This window comes from Leucopleurus acutus (genome assembly GCF_964270905.1).
Source record: "Leucopleurus acutus genome assembly, chromosome: 21".
NCBI lineage: Eukaryota > Metazoa > Chordata > Mammalia > Artiodactyla > Delphinidae > Leucopleurus > Leucopleurus acutus.
This window is the reverse complement of record NC_139163.1, coordinates 13,341,787-13,365,725: the sequence shown is the minus strand read 5'-3', so window position 1 is coordinate 13,365,725 and position 23,939 is coordinate 13,341,787. Positions and strand designations below refer to the sequence as shown.

Below are 23,939 nucleotides of genomic sequence, written 5' to 3'. Positions count from 1 at the left end.
GATGCCCTTCAACCACCTGTCAGGAGAACCACAAAAGACACGTGCCTGCCCTCCAGGCTTCGCCAGCAGGTAGGGACTTGTTTCCTCCAGGTCACTCCCAGCAAGCAAGGGCCACATGAACCGCGTGCTCTTCTGCACCAGTAATGCTTCCTTTCCTCTCGCAAACAGGTTTATGAGAGCCAAATCCAAAACTGCCTCTTCCTCTAGGTCTTGATAAATTGTTGCTGAAAAGAAGTGCTGGCAGATACTTTCTATACCCACGTATTTAAATCTAGTTATTTTCTTTCAAGGCCCACCTTCTACCACCGCCCCCCTCCCCGCCCCACCAGTTCATCTCCCGGCTTCTAGTCCCTACTCAGCCAGGATTCACTGTATTGAACGTTACATTATCGAACAATGCCATGTCACTCCTCTCTCCTAACCCCACTTAAGCTTTTTTTCAGAATAGGCTCCTGCCTTTTTGTATCTTCCACAGGACCTAACAGGCATTAAATACCAGCTTGCTAACTGATTTTCAGTGAATACTGTCTACCGGTCATAAAATTCCAAGCATCACAATTCTCTAAAGGCACAAATACAGAGCACTTCCTAATTATGCAAAGCTCTTGAAACTGTGATTTAAAGCTTTTAGTGGAACCTCAGAGTTCCTGAAGACAGTATGAAAGTGCATAAAGTAAGGTAAGATTATAGAAGCTACGATCCGTGTTACCACTAGGAGTCTACAGCAGCATCGTAGGAGGTAAGGTGAAGAGAGACGGCATAACCTATTTCAGTTTGAAAACCAGAACTTTAAGCCCTGTAGGTGCTCACATGATACACAGTATAATATCTGACATTTAGAAGCTTGGCCACGGAGTTATAAATGAGTCATGCTAGAAAATAAGATGGATGGTCTTATGATTTTAATCCATTTGGCAGTTAAGAAGAATTCAGTAAAATATCGTGCATTAAGTGGTCTTTACTGACATTTCACCTTCAGTTATTCATTATTGTGTCTTCAGTTAATTATATAAGTATGATAAGTTCTTTTCTATTTGCTGTGGGAATTTAAATGTAAAATAAATACAAAATACATTTGTGGTTTAATGAATACTCAATGAAGCCTTTTTTTTTCCCCCTGAGGTATTCCTTTCAATCTGGTTTCATCCCAGATCTTTCTTTTTACTTCCCCTAGGAAGAGTCTATTAAACCACACAATGGATCTGGAACCAATGAACTTGAGTTTTAATTACATCAGACATATTTTTTGATCTCATCATACAATACCAATACAAAAGCACCGCCCATGCCTCTCAACACATTGGACCAGGCGCCTTTGAAGAAAGCCTTGGGTCCTTCGTCTTTTGCAATCTTCCTCCAGCAGTCCACTGTCCCAGAGTACATAATATCCGCTGTGGAAACAAATGTTGGTAAGGGCTCCATAAGTCTGGGGGAAAGAGACTTTTCCTCCAAAAGACATCTGCCCACATAGTCATCAGTGTTATAAAGGTCACTTTGAGCCTTCCGCCCAGCTCTATGCACATTCAACGGGATGTCCCCTCCCCCTGCATAACTGCTGAGGCAGGGGTCTCTGGTGATTCCTACTTCAGCTCAACTCAAGATCAACTGAAGAACTGGGGTGATGAACCAGCTAATTCACAGAAGTCAAACAGAGAAACAGGAAGGGAGCTGGGTGAAGCGGAAGTATTAAGCTGGGTGGTCCCCTTTGTTATGGATGAGAAAACTGAGGCCTAATCTCAGATTGTACTGCCTAAGGTTAAAATAAGAGATGCAATTATTAGGTTGAACCATAAGAAACGGCCAACATTCGATGTTTTTTAACTGTAAACATGGCAATTTCATATGTTTCAACCTATGGAAGCCAAAACGTTTCCTATCGCAACAGACTGCTTCAGGCCATCTCTCCCCCAGTTAAATCACCCTCCCCAATAATACTTGTAATAACTAGATAAGAGAAGAAGTATTTTTAAATAAACTAGCTGACTACTTCAATTCTTTCCCCTTGTTTCTGCACCCAGGCTCTAAGGGAAAAGGGCCGAAGGCCTCTATGATGCTAGATACCTAGTTAAGTTCACTTCTAAATATCCCGTTTTTGGTGTTACCATTTCTTTGATAAAAATAAAATATCTTTTTTTAAAGGAATAGTTGAGAATGTTGGGGAGGATTCATTATCATCTTTCTTTCCTAAATTCTTAGCACAATTTTAACAACTTAGAATAGTGAAGGCTGAAATGAGCACTAACTAGTATTCTCCTTGAGCAGAAAAATAAGATTCTGATAGGTCTCAGGCTTACCCCCTTTCCGACCAGACTGCATCATCATCCTACGGCGGACAGTGTCAAAAGGGTAGGACACCAGCCCTGCGACCGCCGTCACAGTCTGGGCAATCATCCAGCTCACGATAATGTGCACATTCTTGGGGTCAGGCAACATCCCTGTGGGAAGAGCCAAGAAACCAAATGACCATGACATGATTCCTCTGAGCAGCTGAGCAAAAAGCAGGTGGGGATGGAGAACAGGCCACCACACCTCCAACTCCATGCCCTACCCTTCCAGAAGAGTCTGCCCTTCGTGGGGTGCCTCATGAGTAACCAGGCAGCCAACAAAAGTTGGTGGCACACTCCCTGGATCCTCAAAGCCAGAGCTGTGCGCAGTGCACAGGGCATGTTGAAGTGGCTCCAAGTTAAACTTGGCAACTGATAGAGGGAGCTGGGCTCCCCCTTCATGCGTCCCCGCCGAATAACTCAAGGCCAGTTTATGTCAGTAGAGGACAAGGAGAATCCCCCAGCTATTGATCCACGCCTCAACAACTCCTCACTGAGAAGCCTCAGTTTAAAGCCAGGGCAAGGGACAAACAAGATTAACAAATACAAAGTCCTTTATCAGTTAGAGATCTCTCAGGATCCTCTCTGCACACACCCTCCTCCCCGCTCTGCACCCCCTGATGCCCTTCTCTCACCCTTGGCTGTGTCATAGACTCCAAAGTAGGCGGCTCTGTAGATAATGATGCCCTGGACAGAGACATTGAAACCCTGGTAGAGACCCCTCAGGCCATCAGACTTGAAGATCTTGGTGAGACAGTTGCCCAGACCAGTAAACTCACGCTGGGCAGCACCCTTGCCCACGTCGGCGGCCAATCTGGTCCTAGCAAAGTCCAGCGGGTAGACAAAGCAGAGAGAGGTGGCCCCAGCTGCCCCACCGGAAGCCAGGTTACCGGCAAAGTAGCGCCAGAACTGCTTATGCCGGTCCACGCCCCCCAGGAAGATCTGCTTGTACTTGTCCTTGAAGGCGAAGTTGAGAGCTTGGGTGGGGAAGTAACGGATCACATTGGCCAGGTTACCCCTCCAGAAGGAGAGAACGCCCTGCTCCTTGGGGATTCTCACCACGCAATCAATGATCCCTTTGTATTGCTTCTCAGCACTGATCTGTTGGCTGGCATGCTGGACCTGTGGAGGGGAGGAGGGTGGTGGAGGACAGGCAGGGCAAAGAGAAGGAAAGACGACAGGAGAACAAGGTTTGCACTTCCTGGATCTCCTTGTTTAAAAAGTATGGGGAAATTAAATGAATACTGAGTAAATGTGTTAGCTACTTGGATAATGTGCCCCCCAAACCCAATTTTGCCTCAATTATCAGGGCATTTGGGAGAAAAGTTTCTGCTCCAAATAAACAGAAAGGACGATTTGATTACATAAAGGGAGTCATTTATTTGTTGCATTTTTCCGTAGGTGCCAGAACTATACTAGGGGCTTACTGGGAGATAGAAATGATTAAAGATCCTTGCCCCAAAGGACACCTGCTCTGATTTGACAGACATGATCGGCAGGAGATGAGAATTCCTCAGTCTCTCTCTAGTCTCCCTGGAGACCAGGATCTCTGAGTAGTAGATGTTCTAACAGCAGGAGAAGGAATCCACTAGGCATTCAAGCCTGAAATTTTTCAAGAGGATTATCCAAGTAATTAATTATTGAGGGGTTTGTTGCCGTGGGCAATTTGTTGGGGTTTTTCTTGTTACTGATCATTTTGACTCCCAAATTGAAAACGCCCAATTCCTCATTGGAGGGGCCCTTGCCTTTTGGGCAAGTGAAAAAAAAAAGGATACATGGGATGATGAGAACAAACCATTCAGAGACCAGGCTGGGGAGGAAAAGACTTGGGGAAAGGATGAGTAAAGCGATCTATGTTTATTCTGAAAATTGTTTCTTAGTCTCTCAAAATCTCTTTATGTGCAAAATGGGGAAAAATAATACCTACCTTACAGAGGTCATACAAAGATGAATGAATAATAGATATGTCAGCCTACAGCACAGCGCATGGGACATCGTAATAATCTCGAGTAATTATTATTTTGATGTTTTTATTGTAAAAGGTGGATGCAGGTAAGAGGATGCAAGGGGCTTTGAAAATCAAGAGGTGAGGCCGACCCAAGAAGCCTGAGTGTCCGCGCTGTCCCCGAGCAGGATCTGGCTGGCTGCAACCTACTCCGGGTGGGTTTCCATATATAGACACCCGCACACGGGGCGCCACCCGACACCGGGAACCCGCTACTGACTGACGCTGGACCTGACTCTGAGCAGAGGGCACCTTCCCCTTCTCGCAGGCCGCTCGCCGGGCCCAGGCCTACAGCGGATTTTCGGCGGCGCCCCGCTTCCCCTCGCCCCGCAGCTCGCCCGGGCTCCGCGCGCCCCGCCCCGCGCCCAGCTCGCCGCGCTCGCGCCCGCTCGGTCTCCACCTGCAGCAGCAGTTTGACCCTCTCGATGGGGGCAACCGCGGTCTTGGAGATGGCAGCGGCGACGCCGCCAGCCAAGAAGTCCTTCAAGAAGCTCAAAGCCTGGTCGCTCATGGTGACAGCCGGGCGCACACCGCCTCCGGGAGCCGCGCTCTCGCTCTCTTCGCCTGGCCAGGCACAGAGTCCCCGGCTCTGTCCCTGCGCGACGCGAAGGGGCCGATCGTGCCCCCGCCCCCCCGCAGCCGGCCTTATATGCCCCGCCCAGCCTCTCGCGAGAGGAGTAGGGACCCCGGGGCCGTGCGCGCCCCGCGCATTGGCTGGACAGGTGCGCGGAACCCCACCCCACCCCTGCCAGCCCCCTCCTCTGCAGAGGGCAAAGGGGGCGAAGGCGCTTCCGGGAGGCAGGGGTGGGCCGGGTACTGTGCCTTTACTTGGGACGTTTAAAGGGCGAATTCATGTTATCTGTCCCGCGAGCAGAGGGAACACAGTGTCTGTGCAGCATGTGGGCCGCTGTATTTATAGCACAAGGAGGCTTAGTCCCGGGCCTTACCTGGACTCAGACACAGGACCTGCAGCCTCCAGCCCAACTCGCTTTAGCCTCGGGCCTGCCCGCGACCCGCCCCTGGCCAAGGCCTGAAATGCTACTTTTTCTTCTTCTTCCTTGTAACTGTGTCCCTCACCAGAGCTCCCTGCCTGGATGTGGGCCTCTAAAGAGTTGTGCGCGTTCACAGATAAGATCCGCCAAAATAAATACACGAACGTCACTTGATGCTATGGTTGCTTCATCTAATTTGGCAACTCGCTGATTCCCCTCTTCTCACCATTCAATCGTTCAGGCCTTCATTCTGCTATCAAATGTTTCTGTGCCGGGGGCTCTGCGCCACCAGGACAGGCCGAGTGCAGGGCGCCACTAGGTGAATACTTTTAGCAATATTTTAGCAAGTTGTGTGTGTGTGTGCTGTTTTTCTATTGGGTCAGCCTGTAACCCCATGATACATAGCCCCAAGGACCTTATAGGATACAGGATACGTTTTTTTGTTTTTTGTTTTTTTTTAATCCCTTAAGGGCTTGATGTTCCACCCTGCTCTCAATGGAATCTCAGCACATATTCTGGGCGGAATGTTCTCGGGCAGCTGGCGGCTTTCTGAGGGTCAGTGCTGTTACCCTTCCCATTGGAGTAGCTGGGTGACCGGGATGTCAAGTAAGAGAAGGTCGAATCCTTGACTGTATTTGCCTCTTTTTAATAGACACCTGGGGTGGGGGAGATATATGCTATCTAGTCCTAGGAATGGATTGCAATTAATGTGTGGAGTATTTTTGAAGAAAATATATTACTATGAGCTTTGATTTTCCTTAACATTTTTTCTAGACAGTTCATATGATCATACAGGTTTTCAAATACAGCTGTTCCTTCCCCTAGAATGATTGCTCTAAACTCTTTACACTATCCAATTCTCTTGCCATGTTTGTTAATGTTCGTTTGTACACTGGACAAAGTTTATTCACTTTTTTCACAAGCTTGCTGTTGAGTGCAGACAGATATCATGTTAGGCATTGAGTGAGCTGCAGCTTTGTGTCACTCTGGGTTTGGAGGCTTCAGTAGAGCTGAGGTCACGTAGTTGGGTGCCAGGACCACAAAGGGTACGCGTTTATCTGAGGTTGGAGAAGACTAGAGTCCAGAAATCCAGGTGAGAGGTCAGAGCAGGCAGAAGGTCAAGGATTCAGCATAAACAGAAAAGTCCACAACCTCTTAAAACTCAAAAAATTGGGAATTCCCTGGTGGTCCAGTGGTTAGGACTCCGTGCTTTCACTGCTGGGGCCCAGGTTCAATCCCTGGTTGGGGAACTAAGATCCCACAAGCTGTGAGATGTGGCCAAACAAACAAAAGTTTTGTCTGCCTATATGCCTGGATTTATTTTTACTGTCGAGCTGTTCAGTTATTTAAACATCACAAGTTTTTTTAAACAGACATTTAAGTTAAATATTAACTTATATTAATTCAGGAAGTTTTATCATCTTTGTTACACTTAATTTTACCAATCAGAATTTTTAGTATTTCCTAAGTGGGAGATATCATATCTCTCCTTGGCTCCTGTCCAATTATCCTGTCACGTCAGAGGAGCTGTAGCTGGAATCCTTGACAAGAGGTTTTCCGTGGACATCTGCACACTGTCCTCTCCCCCCATGGGCTTTCTCAGAAAGGAGAGGCCTCAGATGCCCCCAGGAGCATGGGCTGTCTGTGATCACAAGATCTGGGTATCACTTACACAGGCAGGGGTGAAAATGGCGCTCAGTAGAACATGCGCCTGCCTGCCAATCCCAGTACTTGGTGGCTTTCTGCCAGCCTGAGGATGGACAAGGCATCTGAGATTAAGAGAGAAAACTCTGCTTTCAAATGTGGCATGGTGTCCTGGAGACTGGGGTGGGATGGGGGGAGGGCTATGTAGAAATGAGAGTAGTGTATTGAGTGGGTTTTGGGATTTTAGTGGCAGCTTTTAAAGAATTAGTCTCTTTTTACCAAATTGGGACTAGAGAACGGGAGCTGCTAAAGAGAAAAAGGCGCAAGAAATTTAAACAAAAAACACTTAAGGACTTGGTGATGGTGGGGCTAACGCACTGCCTGCGTGTAGGTGTACCTCTAAAACTGCAATGAAGTAGAACACACTATTACTATTTGTTCATGTGGTAAACTCCGGCCTTAAACAAAGAGGAATGAATTCTGAAAATTTATTTTTTGATCATATAAGACCATACATGAATTGCTGAATTTCAATCAAAGATTGAAGTAGACTCATTTTCATGCATTGATGCATCGTTTCCAAAAGACCAAACAAAACAAATGCTATATTTCTCCACAGTTCTCGCTTGGGGCAGCTTAATTAATTAGAACGATACCTTAATTAACAAATTCTTTATAAGAAAGTGTCTTAATAGTAAAGTCCTTTTTAAAGGGCACACACACATCACATGCCTTCAGAAATCATGTGTATTCATGCAAAACACTCCAACTACCAGCTCCTACTTAGCTCATGCCAAGAAAATTATGCAACTACAAAATCTGTCTTCTTTTTAACCTATTTATTCATTGTAGAAACTGCTTACCCTTTAGTGATCAACTCCTTGGGTATCCACTCTCCTCCTTCCTTTATCCATCAAAATAGAAATGATCTGAACCATTCACTCACCATTCATTCATTCATTTCCTTTTCATCTTTCAACAAGCATTATTGCATGCCTACTCTAGACACCAAACACTGTTGGGCACTGGTGATACAAAAATCAGAAAGGTAAGAGTGCTGCCCTAGAGAAGCTCACATGGCAGGAACAGACATACTTGTGCTGTCTATAAGGGTGTTCCAAGGTGGTGAGACAAGGGTCCAAGTAGGCCTGTGGTTGTACTTCCAGGTGAATGACTTTCAATGTGCTACCTGAGTCAGAACTTGTATTTTTATTTTAGGAACGCTTAGGACACAAAAGTTTTGTTAGAAGGATCTTAGGCATTATTATTTAAAGGAGGTGACTTCTGGGGCAGAGGAGCCCCTGAATCATCAAAAAGATGGTCAGAGGGATTTCTTCTCCCAGAAGTCCCTCCTCCCTGGAGAAGTTGGCTCAGCAGTTGCTGGTGGGAGGAGCCTGCAAGCTTTCAGCCCCTGCAGCCTGTCCCCCACTCACAGAGTTGGACACCCCCTTCCTAAAGAGACCCATAACCTCTTCTCTCCCACCCAATCTTAGTACCTGCTCTTTACTTCATCCGCGACCCCAGTAAGCATTTTCAGTCTTCTGTAATACAGTCAAGCTCATTTTTATGGATGTGTAATAATGTCTTCTGATCATAACCGAGCACCCTTCATGATTTACGGGCTTCTGATTTCACTGAACTACAGCCTCTATGTATAAAACCAATACTCACCTGGAGTTGTCCTGACTGGTAAGTGTTGTACATTTCGAACTGGCTTCCCCAGTATTTAGTGTTTCTTTATCCTAGAATTGCTTTTTTTAAATACTTGCTTTATTCCTGTTATTATTTAAATCAGTGTTTAATAAGTGTTATCCAAGAGTCCATTTTTGCTCATCTGTACTGTTGAATAACAACATGTTGCTATTTTAATATAGGAAGTCTTTTCCCCCGTATGCTTGCTTTTACCCCATGACCCTTCCTTTTTCAGTCAGCTAGACATTCTGTGTCATGGCCTCAGAAAAAGAAAACATTCAGAAAGCAAAGAAAATAAACAGTCTATTCTTGGCATTCGAATTTCCAAAGGAAGAGAAAGAATTCACATCTACACAGGAGATTTGGTAGAATACCTGAGGGAAAGCAGAACTTCCTGCCCAGCCCACCCTTTCAAAGATTACCTCAAGTTTTCCCAAACCTGCGGAGAAAGGAAGAGAGTTAGAGAGAAAGCAAGGAGGGATATGTTCGTTTGGGTCTTCAGGAGACGGGGCCCTGTACTCTCCCAAGCCCAGGGAGGCTGTGAGAAGCCAGGGAGACATGGCTGGGTGGTGGTTTAGGACACAGTCAGAGACAGCCTTGCAGAGTTCATCCAGCATGAAAGGGAACAGAACAAATCCCAGGCACCTGCCTGCTCAGGTGAAGGACCCTAGAAAAACCCATTACATTCCTCCTGCCCCTGTGTGGCGTGAGAGCACCAGAATACCATTCTGTAACCAAGGATACCAAAGTCAGCCGAGGGCAAGACCGACCTGAAGAGCCCTGTGGCTGGAAATGAGGCAAGTGTCAGGCGTGACCTTGGCGTGGCAATGACTGAAGACCAGAAGGGAATAAGGGAGGACCTGGCAGGTGATCCAGACCACGTGCCCTTCCTCCCCAGACTTAGTGCTACAGACATCCCTGGAATGTAGAGGGAATCCACCGGAAAGCGGTGGAGAGAAAAAGGGGACCCAAACTGTTTCTACCACTTGGCAAAAGGGAGCCTCTTCATAGAAATTAAATTGCTTTGCACAGTTGAGTTTGTGGGGCAGTATTTGTACTTGCTGTGGTATTTTCTTAATTAAAAAAAACAATATACTAAAGGCATATCACAGTTTCGGAAACCACCGTTGCTCATTCTGTCAAGCACATTTCTTTAAGAAGGAGATGTAGACTTAATTGAGAGGGAGAGACAGAGGGAGGGAGTGTTGAGAGGGAGGGCCGTCAGGGCAGTTTACTCTATAAATCTCTGTGAGACTCCAACTTTTGCATTTCTATTAAATGGCTAAACTAAATAGGCACAGTAACTGACTCGTTTAACATACAAGCTCCATGATGTATTAAACACAATAGTTGTTCAATAAATGTTTTTTAAATGAGTAGGGAAATATCAAGCTTCAATTTCTAGTGCACTAGTTTGTTTATTTTTACAGTGAACCTATATGATGTTTTATTTATTTTTATTGAAGTATAGTTGATTTACAATGTTGTGTTAATTTCTGCTGTACAGCAAAGTGATTCAGATATATATATATATATATATATATATTCTTTTTTATATTCCATTATGGTTTATCTCAGGATATTGAATATAGTTCCCTGTCCTACACAGTAGTACCTGGTTGTTTATCCATTCTATATACAATAGTTTGCATACCCTAATCCCAAACTCTCAAACCATCCCTCCCCCATCTCCCCTCCCTCTTGGCAACCACAAGTCTGTTCTCTATGTCTGTGAGTCTGTTTCTGTTTTGTAGATGAGTTCATTTGTGTCTTATTTTAGATTCCACATATAAGTGATATCATATGGTATTTGTCTTTTTCTTTCTGTCTGGTGTACTAGTTCTTAAATTTTTCAATAATGGAGCACCTGGAACCCACCTTAACTTTGGTGTAGCACTATGAAATGTGGGTACATAGGATTTCATCATATAAAGTAGGAGTAAATATACTAGCAGAAATATGATTGTCTCTAATGTGTGCCCGCCATGTAAAATCATAGCCATTTCAGTGGTGGATTTGTCAATTTCTCCTGTAGTTGTGACAAATGTTCCTTTATACGTTTTAAGGCTTTGTTCTTAAAGGCAAAGAAAATTTGAATTGTTATACCTTCTTGGTGAATTTAACTTTTATCATTAAGTTTTAGTCCTCTTTATCTGTAGTGATATTTGTGCCCTAAATTCTTAACCCCCTAAATGAACAGAGAAATACCTGCTTTTCTTTGGTTTGTATTTGCCTAGTTTATCTTTTTCTACTCCTTTACTTTCAACCATTCTGTATATTTGAGGTATATTTTCCATAAACTTTTATATTTTCTTTTCCCCTTTTTAAAAAAGTCTAAGTTGATACTCTTATTCTTTTAGCTGGAGAGTTTGGACCCATTTCCATTTGTTGTGACCATTGGTATTTTAAAATTTTTATTTTTAAATAATTATAGATTCACAGGAAGTTGCCAGGGAATCACTACACATATTTTAAATTTTTACTTGTGCCATTTTATAATTTCTATTTGTCCTCCTTGTTCATGTCCTTGAAAGTTACCATTTACATTATTTATCTACCATGAATATCCTATGTCAACCATTATATATGTTTCTGACTTACATATTAAGGTGCTAATAACACTATAATTGTTATTAATTATTTTAGGTGGCTACTGTTTTGCCAGGTTCTGAGAATGCCAAGTTTTCTCTCTTGGTCTATTTAGGCACTGAGTATCTCTCTGGACTGTGATGCCAATTTATTTGCTGCTGCAGAAAACACTGACGTCAAATTAATTCGGAACTGACACAGTGGTCAAATATGTGCAGCTTGCTGTGCATAAGATGCTCTCTGGAAGAATTGCTTGAATTTCATAATATTATTCAATGTGGCCACTAGGGGGGGATCACATGTAGCTATTATACCATGTATCAGTTTGTGAAAGATGCCATAACAGAGTATCAATACCACAGACTGGGTGGTTTAAACAATAAATTAATTTTCTCACAATTCTATAGGTTAGAAGTCCGAAATCAATATGTCAGCAGGTTTGGTTTCTTCCGAGGCCTCTCTCTTTGGCTTGCAGATGGCTGCCTGTGTCCTGGTCACATCGCTCCTCTGTGATGGGGTTGTTCTTATGTGTATCTGTGTTCCAATCTCCTCTTCATATAAGGACACCAGTCATATTGGATTAGGGCCTACCACAATGACCCTTTTCTAACTTAATTTCCTCTTTGAAGGCTCTATCTCCAAATAGGATCACAATCTGAGGTACTGGGAGTTAGGGCTTCAACATACGAATTTTGGAAGAATACAGTTCAGTCCATAAGACACCAATAAGAGTGAAAAGACAAACCACAAATCAGAGAGAAAATAAGACTTTGCCCAATTTAAAAATAGATGAAGACTTGAACAGAAACATAGACTTCGATAAAGGGATTATATTCATAGTTTAATAAGCACATGAAAAGGCGTTTGACATCATTACTCACCAGGGAAATGCAAATTTGGTTCAATCGTATAACATTGCCATTTCTGTAAGTCAATTTTCAGCAATTTCATATGGTTCAACCTAAAGAAAACTCCACAGTGAGATGCCACCACACATCTCAGAAGGCTAAAATTTAAAAAGACAGACTGCCAAACGTTGGCAGGAATGCAGAACAACTGGAATCCTCATACACTGCTTGTGGAAATGTAAAACGACACAGCCACTTTGGAAAAATAATTGATCGTACCCGCTAACGCTACGCATGCGCTAACTCCACCGACCACCATTCCGCTGAGAAACAAAACAAAATACAAAAAACGTCGCAGGGAAATGCTAATAGAATGGCCTGGTAAAGAGTAGATCTGTTTAACTATTCTAACCTCTTCGTCCGAAAAGCTGGGTAGAGAGGGACACAGTAAGTCCCCAGAATTTGTTTTGAGAAAGCAGAGACGGCTAGGATGGCGTTAGCGTTTCCGAGCAGCACCTGGTACAGTACTCGGTCCACGTTGGCTGATTTACCCAGAGAGCAGCGGGGTTATTTGCTTAATGTAGAAAGAACGGAGCTACGTTTAGATTAACCCCTTTCTTGCAGTTACCCTCTCTTGCTAGGCCTTTTTCTGGAGTTCGGGCAACCCCGCTATCCCTGCGTTTGGAGGCGCCTCAAGCGCCGTCCCCCAACCCGGGCCACCAACCCGAGGCGCAGGGGCGCGACCATGAGGTCGCGGAGGGCCAGGCTGGCGCCCGCTCTGCTGTCCGCTCCCCGGTGCCTCCGGGGGGAAGTCGGGCCTGGGGGCGGCGGACACACAGCCCTGGGTGCGGTGGGTCGGCCTCCTGCGTTCATCCCTCCTCTCAGCCCCAGGGCTCTGCCGCGGGCTTCTGGAGAAGTGATGCGGAAGAGGGTGCTGGGGGCTGGGCCCGTTGCCGTGGCAACCCGTACCCGGCGGCTAGCAGAGCCCAGGGCGCCAAGCCCAGCGCCTCTCGGCTCCTCAGGAACAGGAGAGCGGACTCCTGGGAGCAAGCAGCCGAGCCGCGCGGCTGCGGGGACGCGGCCAGTGTGTGGACTAGGGGCACGACGGGGGCCGAAGAGAGGCTGGAAGCCGGGTGGGACCAGCGTCCCCTGCGTTCTCGGTGCCTGGTTTTCAGCCCAAGCAGCCCAGCGCGCCAGGACTCTCGGCGGCGCCTCTCGGCCGCTGGGGGAGCCCGGGTCAACCTGGAACGCGGGCCCGGGATGCGCGCGCCCCCTCCCGCCCCCATAGTCCCGCCGCGGCGCCCGGCCCGGACCCTGCGCAGCAACCGACCTGGAGAGACGCTGCCCGGAGAGCCCCGCAGTGGCCCCAGCCCTCCGCGGGCTGACCCCCAGTGGCCCCGGCCCACAGGTGCGGGCGTGAGACATCCCGGGGTCAACGCCGCCGAGCTTCCGCGGTCCCTCCGGGGCGGGTCGTCCTGCATCCGTGAGACACCGACACGTCACGAACGGCATCACGAACTCTCTAAATCCAGCTCCCTACCGGCCCCTCACCCGTCCCCAGAGGTTCGTTTATTCGGTTTTCGAGTCTACCGCCCTGCAGGACACCGATGACTTCGTGCTGCGCACCGTACTTGGCTCTTAATCCATCATCGCGTTTAATTCTTTCAGCAAACCCAGGTAGGCGGTGCTACCTCTGTTTTGAGACTAAGGTGCTCGAATCTGGGAAGAGGCCCTAGCCCTGTATGACCTCTCCAGGCCAGGGCAAAAATGTGAAGCACCTCCAGCCGTGGCCTGGTCTCCGCCTCCACAAGAGTGCAGCTGTTAAAAGCCCCGCCATTCATCCTCAGGGTGAATTTCGTTCAATTCAGCAATTGGGATCTAGCAGAAGCCTGTCTTTGTAGGTAGCTCTCTCCTTACCCTGCAAGAGGGGACTGGAAACAATCTATTTAAGCTCCTTTCAAACCAGAGATATAATGCATCAGTCATCTACAGCATTACACTTTATTGACATATAATAACCAACTTTTAATAACACTTTATCATTGTAAAGATCTCTCCCTTACTTTTCTTTTTCTTTTTTTTTTTTTTGGCCACAGCTCAGCATGTGGGATCTTAGTTCCCCAACCAGGGATCCAGCGGGCGCCCCTCTGCAGTGGAAGCTCAGAGTCTTCACCGCTGGAATGCCAGGGAAGTCCCCTCTCCCTTACTTTATTACAGTTCATGTCATAATCACAAGTTGCTCCATGAAGCAGGTGATTATCTTTGTTTTACATGGATGTAAACTGAAGCCCAGAGAGGGTCAGCAGCTTTGCCCAAGGTCACACACCTATAAGGCAGTTGGTTCCTTATTTAATGCCGCCCCCATATCTGCAGTAATATAGACATACCTATAAAGTATCACACATTTCAGCCATCACAATGTACACAAATACTATTCCACCTATTATACATGCAATTTTTTCAGGTGCAGAAGTTAAAGAAGTTTAGGACTTAGAAAACAAGAGATTTTGTTGTAATGAAGTTATTTTCCTTTTGTGTAGTTTGAAATATCCATCAAAATATTTCATGGTTCCATTATAAAAGCGATGGATATAATTTAGAGGGAATAGCTCATCAAAACCTAACTACCAAGTGTCACTTTTGAAGTCAGTTCCAGAAACAATCCTTTCTCGATTTCTGGAACAATGTCATATGTATATGTTGAACCATATGAAAATGATGGTATTTGACTGATTTTGCCCTACAAAACCATAATTTCATATGGCTTAACTTACTGTGATATTAGTTATTTTATTTTACAGTCTTGGCCAGTTTTGGCCTGCATCTTTCTTCCTTTTGGGGTGTGGGACGGGAGCCCTGGGTACTATAAGAATCCTTTTCCTTCTGTGCCTCTCCTTTCCAAGAGCTGCATATGACTGTCATCCTAGCAGGAAGCTCATGTTGGTTACACATGGTCACAGGCACGTGATGCCCTCACAGAGGTCATACTCAGTACTTTCTACAGTAATAGAACTGTCTTCCAGATGGAGTTCGTTTACATATTTTATATTCAGAGCTAACAAAATTTTGCAGGTGAATTTACCTTGTTGTGTTTTTCTCTCTAAGCAACGAAGTGGAAGTTAAAAAAAACGATTTTCTCATTCAGTCCCACAATGGTGTTAATAATGACTTAGCTGCTAAAGCGTAAGAATGCCCTTCTGCTTCTCAGGATACAGTTTAGTATTTGAATTGTGTCTGCACCTCATGGTAGGTTGGGACCTTGAAGAAATTACTTAAATTTGCTGCATTTCAGTTTCTTTACCTGTAACATTTGAGAAACTGATGCACTTGTCATGATTGGGGTGTGTGTGTGTGTGTGTGTGTTGAATGTGTGTGAAATGCAGGCTCTGGTTAAAGGTCAGCTCCTTTCTTCCTCTTTCCTTCCACGTCTCTCTGACATGTGTGGCGAATCCCACCCATATCTTACTCAGTGTGCATATAGTCCATCTGTGAGTGAAAACCTCAGTGGTCAGTAAGAAGTACTTTCATTACACAAATAAGATAGGACAGGTATTATCTTTATTTTTCCGATGGGGAAACTGGGAACAGAGATGGTAAATAATTTGCATAAGAATAAAAAAAGAAAAACATATAAAACACTAATCTTGTTCAGAAAGGCAGTAACAGTAACAGATGCACCAAATATTTATTTCTAGTTCAGTGACACAGCATCTAGTGGGTTGTGTAAACCAGATACAAACAATGTGCCTATATTTGTACAGTTAACTACTTCAGATGCCTTGTGGTTAAGAAGTTTCAACTATGTTCTAAATGACTGACTAATAGGAAATAGAACAAACGTGAAGTTTAGTATTTCCTTTTTACTCAACAGTGGAAAAATCAATAGGGGAAAGTGAGAAGGGAGCTAATATTTTGGTTGAGAACTTAGACAGTGTACCAGAACTTGTGCCAAGTTACACATGTCACATCTTTTAAATTTTATAAATCTGTTAGGTAGGCATCTCCATTTTACAGATGACAAAACTGGGGCTCAGAGAAGGCAAATAACTTGCCTCAAATCATTCAGTCAATAAGAAGTAGAATTAGATTCAAACTCATATCCTGGCACTCCTAGACATTGTTGGAGAAAGTACCAATTTATAGATTTTTGGAAGGAAATGTTATCAAGAGGCTTAAATATTCAGTCTCTCTGACTCAGTTATTCTACTAATGTAAAGTTATCCTAAGAAAATAGTTTGAAATATAGAGAACAGTTTATTGAGTAAAATTCTTCATTAGAGAGTTATTCATAACAGGTAGAATGTGAAATGAACCTAGTAACCAATACTGGGGAAATGGCTAAGGAAACAGTAAACTGTGGAGCTTCCATGGGATGGAATATTACACAGCTGGTAAAATAATCCTTCCCCCAAAGTTTGTAAAACTGTGAGAAAATGTTCATGTAATAAGGTTAGGTGAAAAGAACAAAATGTTAGGATATATTTTTATCTATTATATTAATTATAATAATGAATTGATAGTTATTAGTAATTAATTATGATAATATACATAATAATCTCAACCATTAAAACATATGCACAGAAAAAGAACAGAAATGCTAAACACCAAAATGTTACCATCAATTATCTCTGGGTGATGAAATTACATTTATTACTTTTCTTATTTTAATCTTTTATTAAAATTAGTTTTATTAAAATGAATTTTTACCAAAAATTTAACATTTTTTCTGTAAGCAGATAAACTATTAAAAAGCAAACAATTTTGTCTGTCTGATTTTAAAGTCCGTGTTTTCTCATCCACACTGCATTCACTAGTGAGGTCTTGGCTCCTAATTTTATCTTCCTTGTCAGTTCCTTGGCTGTCCAGGTCCCTGTCATTGTCACAAGGAATCCGAGCAGGTGACTTGAGTGTGAACATACCCATCCAGATAGGTAATAACAGGGAGGGTCAGGGGTAGGGAGCCTTCTGCCCTCTGCTCTTACTCCTCCCTTCTCTTTTCTGACCCCAGCGCCCAGCGTGGTACCTGGCATGTGGTGGACCCTCAGTGAATGCTGGTTGAATGGATGAATCCTAGCCTTACTTTGTAATTTTCTCTCAGCTTTTGCCCCTGTGTTACATTCGGCTTCGAGCTCTGGTCAGCTCCAGTCTAGTTCCAACATAGTGTTCATGAAGGCCATTCGCTGAGGGCCTATTAATTGCCACACTCTGTCCTAGGCTCTTTATACAATATACCGTTTACTTCTTAACAACCCTGTGAGGTGAGTGTTATTTCTTCCGTTTCATAAGTGAAGAGACTGAGACTCAGAGAGAGAGAATTAGAAGTTACAAACTGCAGAGTCAGGACAGAGATTCAGAACCTAGTCATTGTCAAACTCCAGGGCTTGTGCTATTCAACCACTGTGTTGGTACTGATTCTTCATATGTTGCATTTCTGATCATGACTTCAAGCCAAAAATGATTCACATATATATATATACTTTGGATATCAGGAAGGGCAGAATGAACCCACTAACAAGCCAAAGGTTTATTAGTCACCCTCTAAGGGCAAGGCAGGAACAGTTAGTTGTACTTCTCCATAATTATGTATGTAAAAGTATATGTGGTCCCACATACAATGATAATATGTTTTTGTCAAGCCCCAAATCAGGACACATGATCTGCCAAAGAATTTTTTTTTAATATTTATTTATTTATTTATTTATTCATTTGGTTGCACCAGGCCTTAATTGCAGCAGGCAGACTCTTTAGTTGCAGCAGTCAGTCTCCTTAGTTGTGGCATGCAAACTCTTTTTTTTTTTTAATAAGTTAGAATATTTCTTTAAAAACAATTTTAAAAATGCAAACCATTAAGGAATTTAAAACACCACATTTTCGTTTATATAGAAAGAATTTTCACTAGAGTTAGGCAGCCACCCCAAAACAGCATGGCAAAAGGGCATTGGTATAAAGGAAATAAAATACTACACAAAAATCCAAAACAAAACTAAAAACATTTCAAATTAAACCTGGAAGACTAGAAGATTCCAACAGCAGATTTCTGTCCACTACTGAAACATTCCAAAATCCAAGTTTCAAAGGCACCTAAATGTATCTTAAATAAAATTTTTTTTTGTTAAGAAAAAAAAGGAAAGAAAGCAGTGAACCTGGTTATAAATCCTGCAATATATTACATTTAAAAATATCCTAGTACAACAAAAACAAATTATAAAAGAAATGAAACAAACAAACAAATAAAAACAGTAGCTACAGAGGTTACCTGTCTGAGCACCTACATTTTCTTAGGAGGGGATGGTGTCTCACCAGCCATGTAGCCCATAAACCTTCTCAAAAAAGAGTGAGCCAGGAGAAAAATGTAACGCGAGATTTGATTTCACAGTGTCTCTAAGCGCCCCAGACCCCAGACTGGGGACTCACTGAATGAAGAGAATTTCTTTTTCCTTTGTTTTCTTCTTGAGAAAAAGAGGGGATGATCTTGAAAGTCAATTACTTCTTTCAACGCCTTCGATGCCTTTTCAAAAGTCTGATAAAGCGCTTGACGAAAGCAAGTCTCTTGATGGATTTTTCTAATGTTCCAGGGTATTTTCTTACTTGATAGCATATACAGAAATACTTCAAAGTTCAGTGGCGTTAAAGCCAGCAGAAATGACCAATCAAAAGAAAATAACTTAAAAATTTTAAATGGAATAGTTCGTATTAGTGTGTTTGTGTATATACATAGTCCGCTTTTCATCGTGGGTGACATAAAAACAGTATCAGAAAGAATTACTTTTAAATACAATTCAGAATTACAGTTTTCACAATGTACAATAGTTTTACAATAATTCAGATTTTTGCATGATAAAATAACTATGCATATTTGATAAATACACATTTTTACCTCTCATAATAGCAAAGATTTTAAGAAAGTTACTGAAAAATATGAAAATATATTTAACTTTCACTTAATATCTGGGCTGTTTGGGTTCTTCCAGTATGATTTGCTCATATTCTTTGCCTTACTTTTTGAGGGAATTCAAGAGGATATTCATGTTTTTAAACTCTAAGATGTCCATTCTTGTCCATTCAGTGTACGATCCAGAAATAGTTGGTAAGGCTATGTTTTAACATAGTGTGTCTGCACAAAAGATGGATAGTGAGTAAAACTAACAGTGAAATAATCTCAGATATTTCTTCTAATGTACTTGGTTAATTTGATAATTTTTTTAAAAGGCTACCTACATTTTTCCTGGTGCCTTATCCCACCCAACAGAAACCTTGAGTTTTTCATCAAATAGAGAGGGTGTTCTATTTGTGTTTTAAAATTCACTAATCTATATACATGTGATATGTAACTATTCAAAGTATATGTATCATCATCTATGTGGCAACCAGATGGTCTCTACACACATATGAATGATGATTTAATTAAGCGATTCCTTCTCCCTTGTTTATTTCTCTATCCCGAATAGTGTGCATCTTCCAAAGTATGGTCATTTAGTAAAAGAAGTACCAAGTGAGCCAGAGGTACTTATATATTCCACAATATGTCACACAATAACCCTGTACAACTCAAATTCTTTAGATGAGATGAGAATATCCTAAAATAAATTAGGAACTCCTCTTATGTATCTTTTTCTAAGGTGAAATGAGACACTGCACAGATCAGAGGTACTATTCTGTTTGTCAACAATCAACCTTTCACTCCATTTTAATATTATTTAATTCTATGGAAAAAACAAGTTTTATTGCCTTCCTTTTTTAAAATGGGGGGAAAACTGTGCAAGTAAGCATGATCAAACGTCTGTTAGAGCCGGTTAATACTGATCTTATTGCCTCGAAGTCTCTCTAGTAGTGTCCAAGAAATTATGTTTAAGGTCCGTCTGAAGGAAAAAAGCGCTGGAGAGACAAGAAAGGACTCGGGTAAAAAGCTTCAGAGGATTGTAGGGAGATGGAACTTGCTCCTTACGTTGAGCTCTGGAGCATCTCCATTTCTTAACACACCTTCCAAACCATTCACTGGGATAGTTTTACCCATGTTTAAAGGCTCATATTATATGCAGTTTGGGGGCTTTTATAAACTCAGAAGTAAAGTAATATAAAGAGTAGAATATTGAAGGATTCAGTGTAGGGCTATAAAAGACTCAATACTGCTAAATAAGTCCCCAAACAAAAATGTTCAGTCCACCCCACCCCAAAACCTATGTGTAATAGGAGAAAATGCACAGCAAGAAGCAGAGGAAAAGCATGTAGCGTGGAATAAATCACACACTGAACAGTCTAGAACCAAAGGAAAAAAGCAAACAACATACATATACACAAAAGCCTAAGAAGCGGCTATTCTCCTCATGTATTTAGGTGGGTACCTCTACCCAGTAGATTATAGTTATGAAAACAACTCGGTTGTTTTCTCTTTTTAAAGTAAAAAACTGTTTCCCATCCTGCTCCATTTTCTAGAATCTTTTTGGTTGGTTGGTGTAAACAAAAAGCAAAGCACATAAACATGCAAGCGTGCACGCGCATGCACACACGCACACGCACACACACACCCTCCTAAAATGTGAAAAATGCAGATACATAACTCTGGTATTAGAAATCACTTCAGCTTTATACTTAGGAACTTATAGACCCTTGATTCGCCCCCCAAAATATTTTTCCTTGTCCTTATTCTTTAAATGCCCAACCACCAAAAGAAAAAAGGAGAAAAATAAAAGGCTTTAAATGCACATGTTTCAAGTCAGTGCCTTGTTAACAAAAATGGTAGCATTTTCTTCACTTTGCATTGTTAAAGATGCAGGCATAGATCAGGGAATGTTAAGACTAGCATGTATTTTAAAAAAAGCAACATAAACATAGCATATATCTTTCAAAAAAGGCTAAAACACTAACAAATACAAGTCAATGCACATATTTTTAACTAGTGCAATTGTATGTACAATGGAGTAAATGTTATTTTGTGTGCCAGACATTGCAATACTGTTCATTTCCCTTTTATCGTGCAAACATGACAACTTTATCATTAAAAAAACCTTTATTGGGTCACATCCATGTTGCCCTCCTACCCAAATTAAGGGGGAAAAAGTCAATAAAAGAGCCCCTCAAGATTTCATAACTATGAACATAAAGCTCCTAGATAATAGTGTATAGGCTGAATTTTCAGATTTGTATTAAAAAAATTATAATTTAGGTAGATGTCTTCCTCATGGATTACAACACAATGTGAAGTTACACTACTCTGAAATTTGTACCAACTGTACAAAAACAAAAGCAAGAGACCATGAAAAAATTATGTTCTTCGTGGCCTGAGAGCCTACACATTTTTGAGTAATTTAAAAGGGTAACTATGAGAGCCTGACATTTTTCTGTATCTCACCTCTTCTGCCTCTCTGTCTGTAGGATTTGTAAATCAAAGTCAGTAACATCTTAGTAGCAAAGGTCTCGTCTATCTCCCCCTCCTTCCCTCGTAACTAATCCTACTCAAATTTCCTCTCATCTTCCTGAGCATTTTCCATGAACAGCATTGCAAGTTTGTTTAAAAAAAGAAAAAAAAAAGGGAAAAAGGAAGTTTTACAAGGGTTTTGTTGGTTAATTATTTACTGGTGGAATCACTCCACCAGGAGTTTGATTTCATTGGCTAGCAGTTGGTTTCCGTTGAATAGGCCCCCTGCGAGCTTGGTGAGCAGCTCTCGCTCTGTGGTTTCGGGGTCGCTGTCAACAGAGCTGGAACTTTGCTCAGGTTGTCGACAGCAGTGTTGGCTGGGGGGCCCAGCTCCGGCTCACTAGTCTCACTGGCCATGGACACCGCGGAGAGCAGGGACATACGCCAGGTGATCCGGCCAGAGGGCAGAAGGGAGGTGACATAGTCTGCTGTGATACCAGCTACATCCAGATTACAAGCCTTATCAAACCTACATTTGCACTGGCCTCGCAGACACAGAAGGAGCCGTTGTCTTTCATCAACAGGTCAATGCCACACACATTCATTCCCAGGATATTAGACACCTGGATAGCCAGCTGTTTCCCGTGTTCACTCAATGAGCACATCATCCGTACACCACCCAGTGAGCAGTTGCTTTGCATCCTCCCATCTGTTGAACAGCGTAACATGGTGCCAACCGCACGGCCTCCCACAACAATGACACGTACATGCCTTCCATGAGACTCTTTAACACACTTCTGAAACAGGTATGGAGCTTCATGGCAAATAAGATGGCTTAGATCAGCCAAATGGGGCTTATCGCGAGCCAAGAAAACTGCTTTGCCTCTATGACCCCGTGTATTCCTCACCACCATTGGGAACTCCAGTACTTCTGCTTCATCAATCATTTTAGCAAAATTTTCATGACCACCATAAGAGAAGGTATCTGGCAGAGGAATACCATGACCTGCCAACTCTTGAAACGTCCAGAACTTATTACCACAGTTCAGGATGGCTTGAGGTCGGTTCATCCACCTGCATCCCATCTTCTCTAGATGGCGCAAAACAGTGATGTCACTATCACTTTGCACCCAAGGGGTTGGTACTCTCACTACCAGCACCTGAGGGTAAGCAGTAATTCGTTCTCCTTTGATACGAAGACCCAGGTTTCCTTGCTCAGCTGTCAGCACCACCTCATCCATCACCACAGCCCTAAAGTCCAGTTCCTCCTCACAACATTTGGCCTTGAACGCTCGTAAGATCTCTTTTTGAGGATAGTCTTCCCTGATTCGACGATCTGTCAAAAACCACAACTTGGCGGCCACAGAGCTACACATCTTGATCTGCCTGTTCTTCCTTTTCTGGGATTACTTCCTCCTGAATGTAGACTCTTTCTAGGAATGTAGGAGCTCTCACAGAGTCTGAAATCTGTAGTGCAGGCTGGCAGGAAGGGCAGGTGAGAGCTCTAGGGCCGAAGCTTCAGTCCTCTGCTGAAAAATCTCCCAGGCATGTGAACTCTTAGTTGTGGCATGCATGTGGGATCTAGTTCCCGACCAGGGATCAAACCCGGGCCTGCTGCATTGGGAGCGTGGAGTCTTAACCACTGTGCTACCAGGGAAATCCCTGCCAAAGAGTTTTTAAAGAATTATTCATTTTTTACATGGAAAGAATAGATGAATCCATTATGTATATGTATATGTGTGTATGCATATACGTATATACATATACACATAAATAAATATATTTCATGAACACAGAAATAAATAAGTGTCTGGTAGGACTTGTGAAAATTTCTGAGGTTGAGTCTGGGTTTAACAGAAATAATGCTGTGATTAATAGAGTTGCTGGTTTGGGCCCAGGAGGCGAAATCTGTGGCCCACATGGCTCACATTTGCCATCTCAAGATCATGTACTTGTCAGTTTTGTAAAGCTTATATGTTACATCACATGTATCATTTCTACTAAGGCAGGTATGATGAGAACAGAATAGGTGTTCCCAAAAGAGATGGAACTCGGGGCTTCCCTGGTGGCGCAGTGGTTGAGAGTCCGCCTGCCGATGCAGGGGATACGGGTTCGTGCCCCGGTCCGGGAAGATCCCACATGCCGTGGAGCGGCTGGGCCCATGAGCCATGGCCGCTGAGCCTGTGCGTCCGGAACCTGTGCTCCGCAACGGGAGAGGCCACAACAGTGAGAGGCCCGCATACTGCAAAAAAAAAAAAAAGAGATGGAACTCAAAAAAAATTGGGGATTGAAGATCACAATGCATCATCCAAAAATACCAGTGTTTCCGGTATAAAAACTAAACAGAGGAAGAAAACTACCTATGTTGATTTTTTGACACTGTAAAGTATCATATAATAAAAGTCACCTTTCTTTTTTTTTAATTTATTTTATTTATTTATTTTTGGCTGCGTTGGGTTTTCGTTGCTGTGCGTGGGCTTTCTCTAGTTG

The 23,939-nt window shown here is 43.0% G+C and overlaps 1 protein-coding gene and 1 pseudogene across 2 annotated transcripts; both read right to left on the bottom strand.

Moving 5' to 3' along the window:
• Window positions 1-825: 825 nt before the first annotated feature.
• SLC25A4 (solute carrier family 25 member 4) lies at window positions 826-4,964 on the bottom strand. Its single transcript, XM_082863961.1, has 4 exons — window positions 4,730-4,964; window positions 2,960-3,446; window positions 2,295-2,435; window positions 826-1,391 (listed from the first exon to the last, which is right to left on the bottom strand). The coding sequence occupies exons 1-4, from the start codon at window positions 4,838-4,840 to the stop codon at window positions 1,234-1,236; spliced, it is 897 nt and encodes a 298-aa protein (XP_082720087.1). The 5' UTR covers window positions 4,841-4,964; the 3' UTR covers window positions 826-1,233.
• A 16,711-nt stretch (window positions 4,965-21,675) lies between these two features.
• LOC309977562 (beta-citrylglutamate synthase B-like) lies at window positions 21,676-22,825 on the bottom strand (annotated as a pseudogene). The gene has a single exon. The product of its transcript is annotated as a beta-citrylglutamate synthase B-like (transcript).
• Between the last annotated feature and the right edge of the window lie 1,114 nt (window positions 22,826-23,939).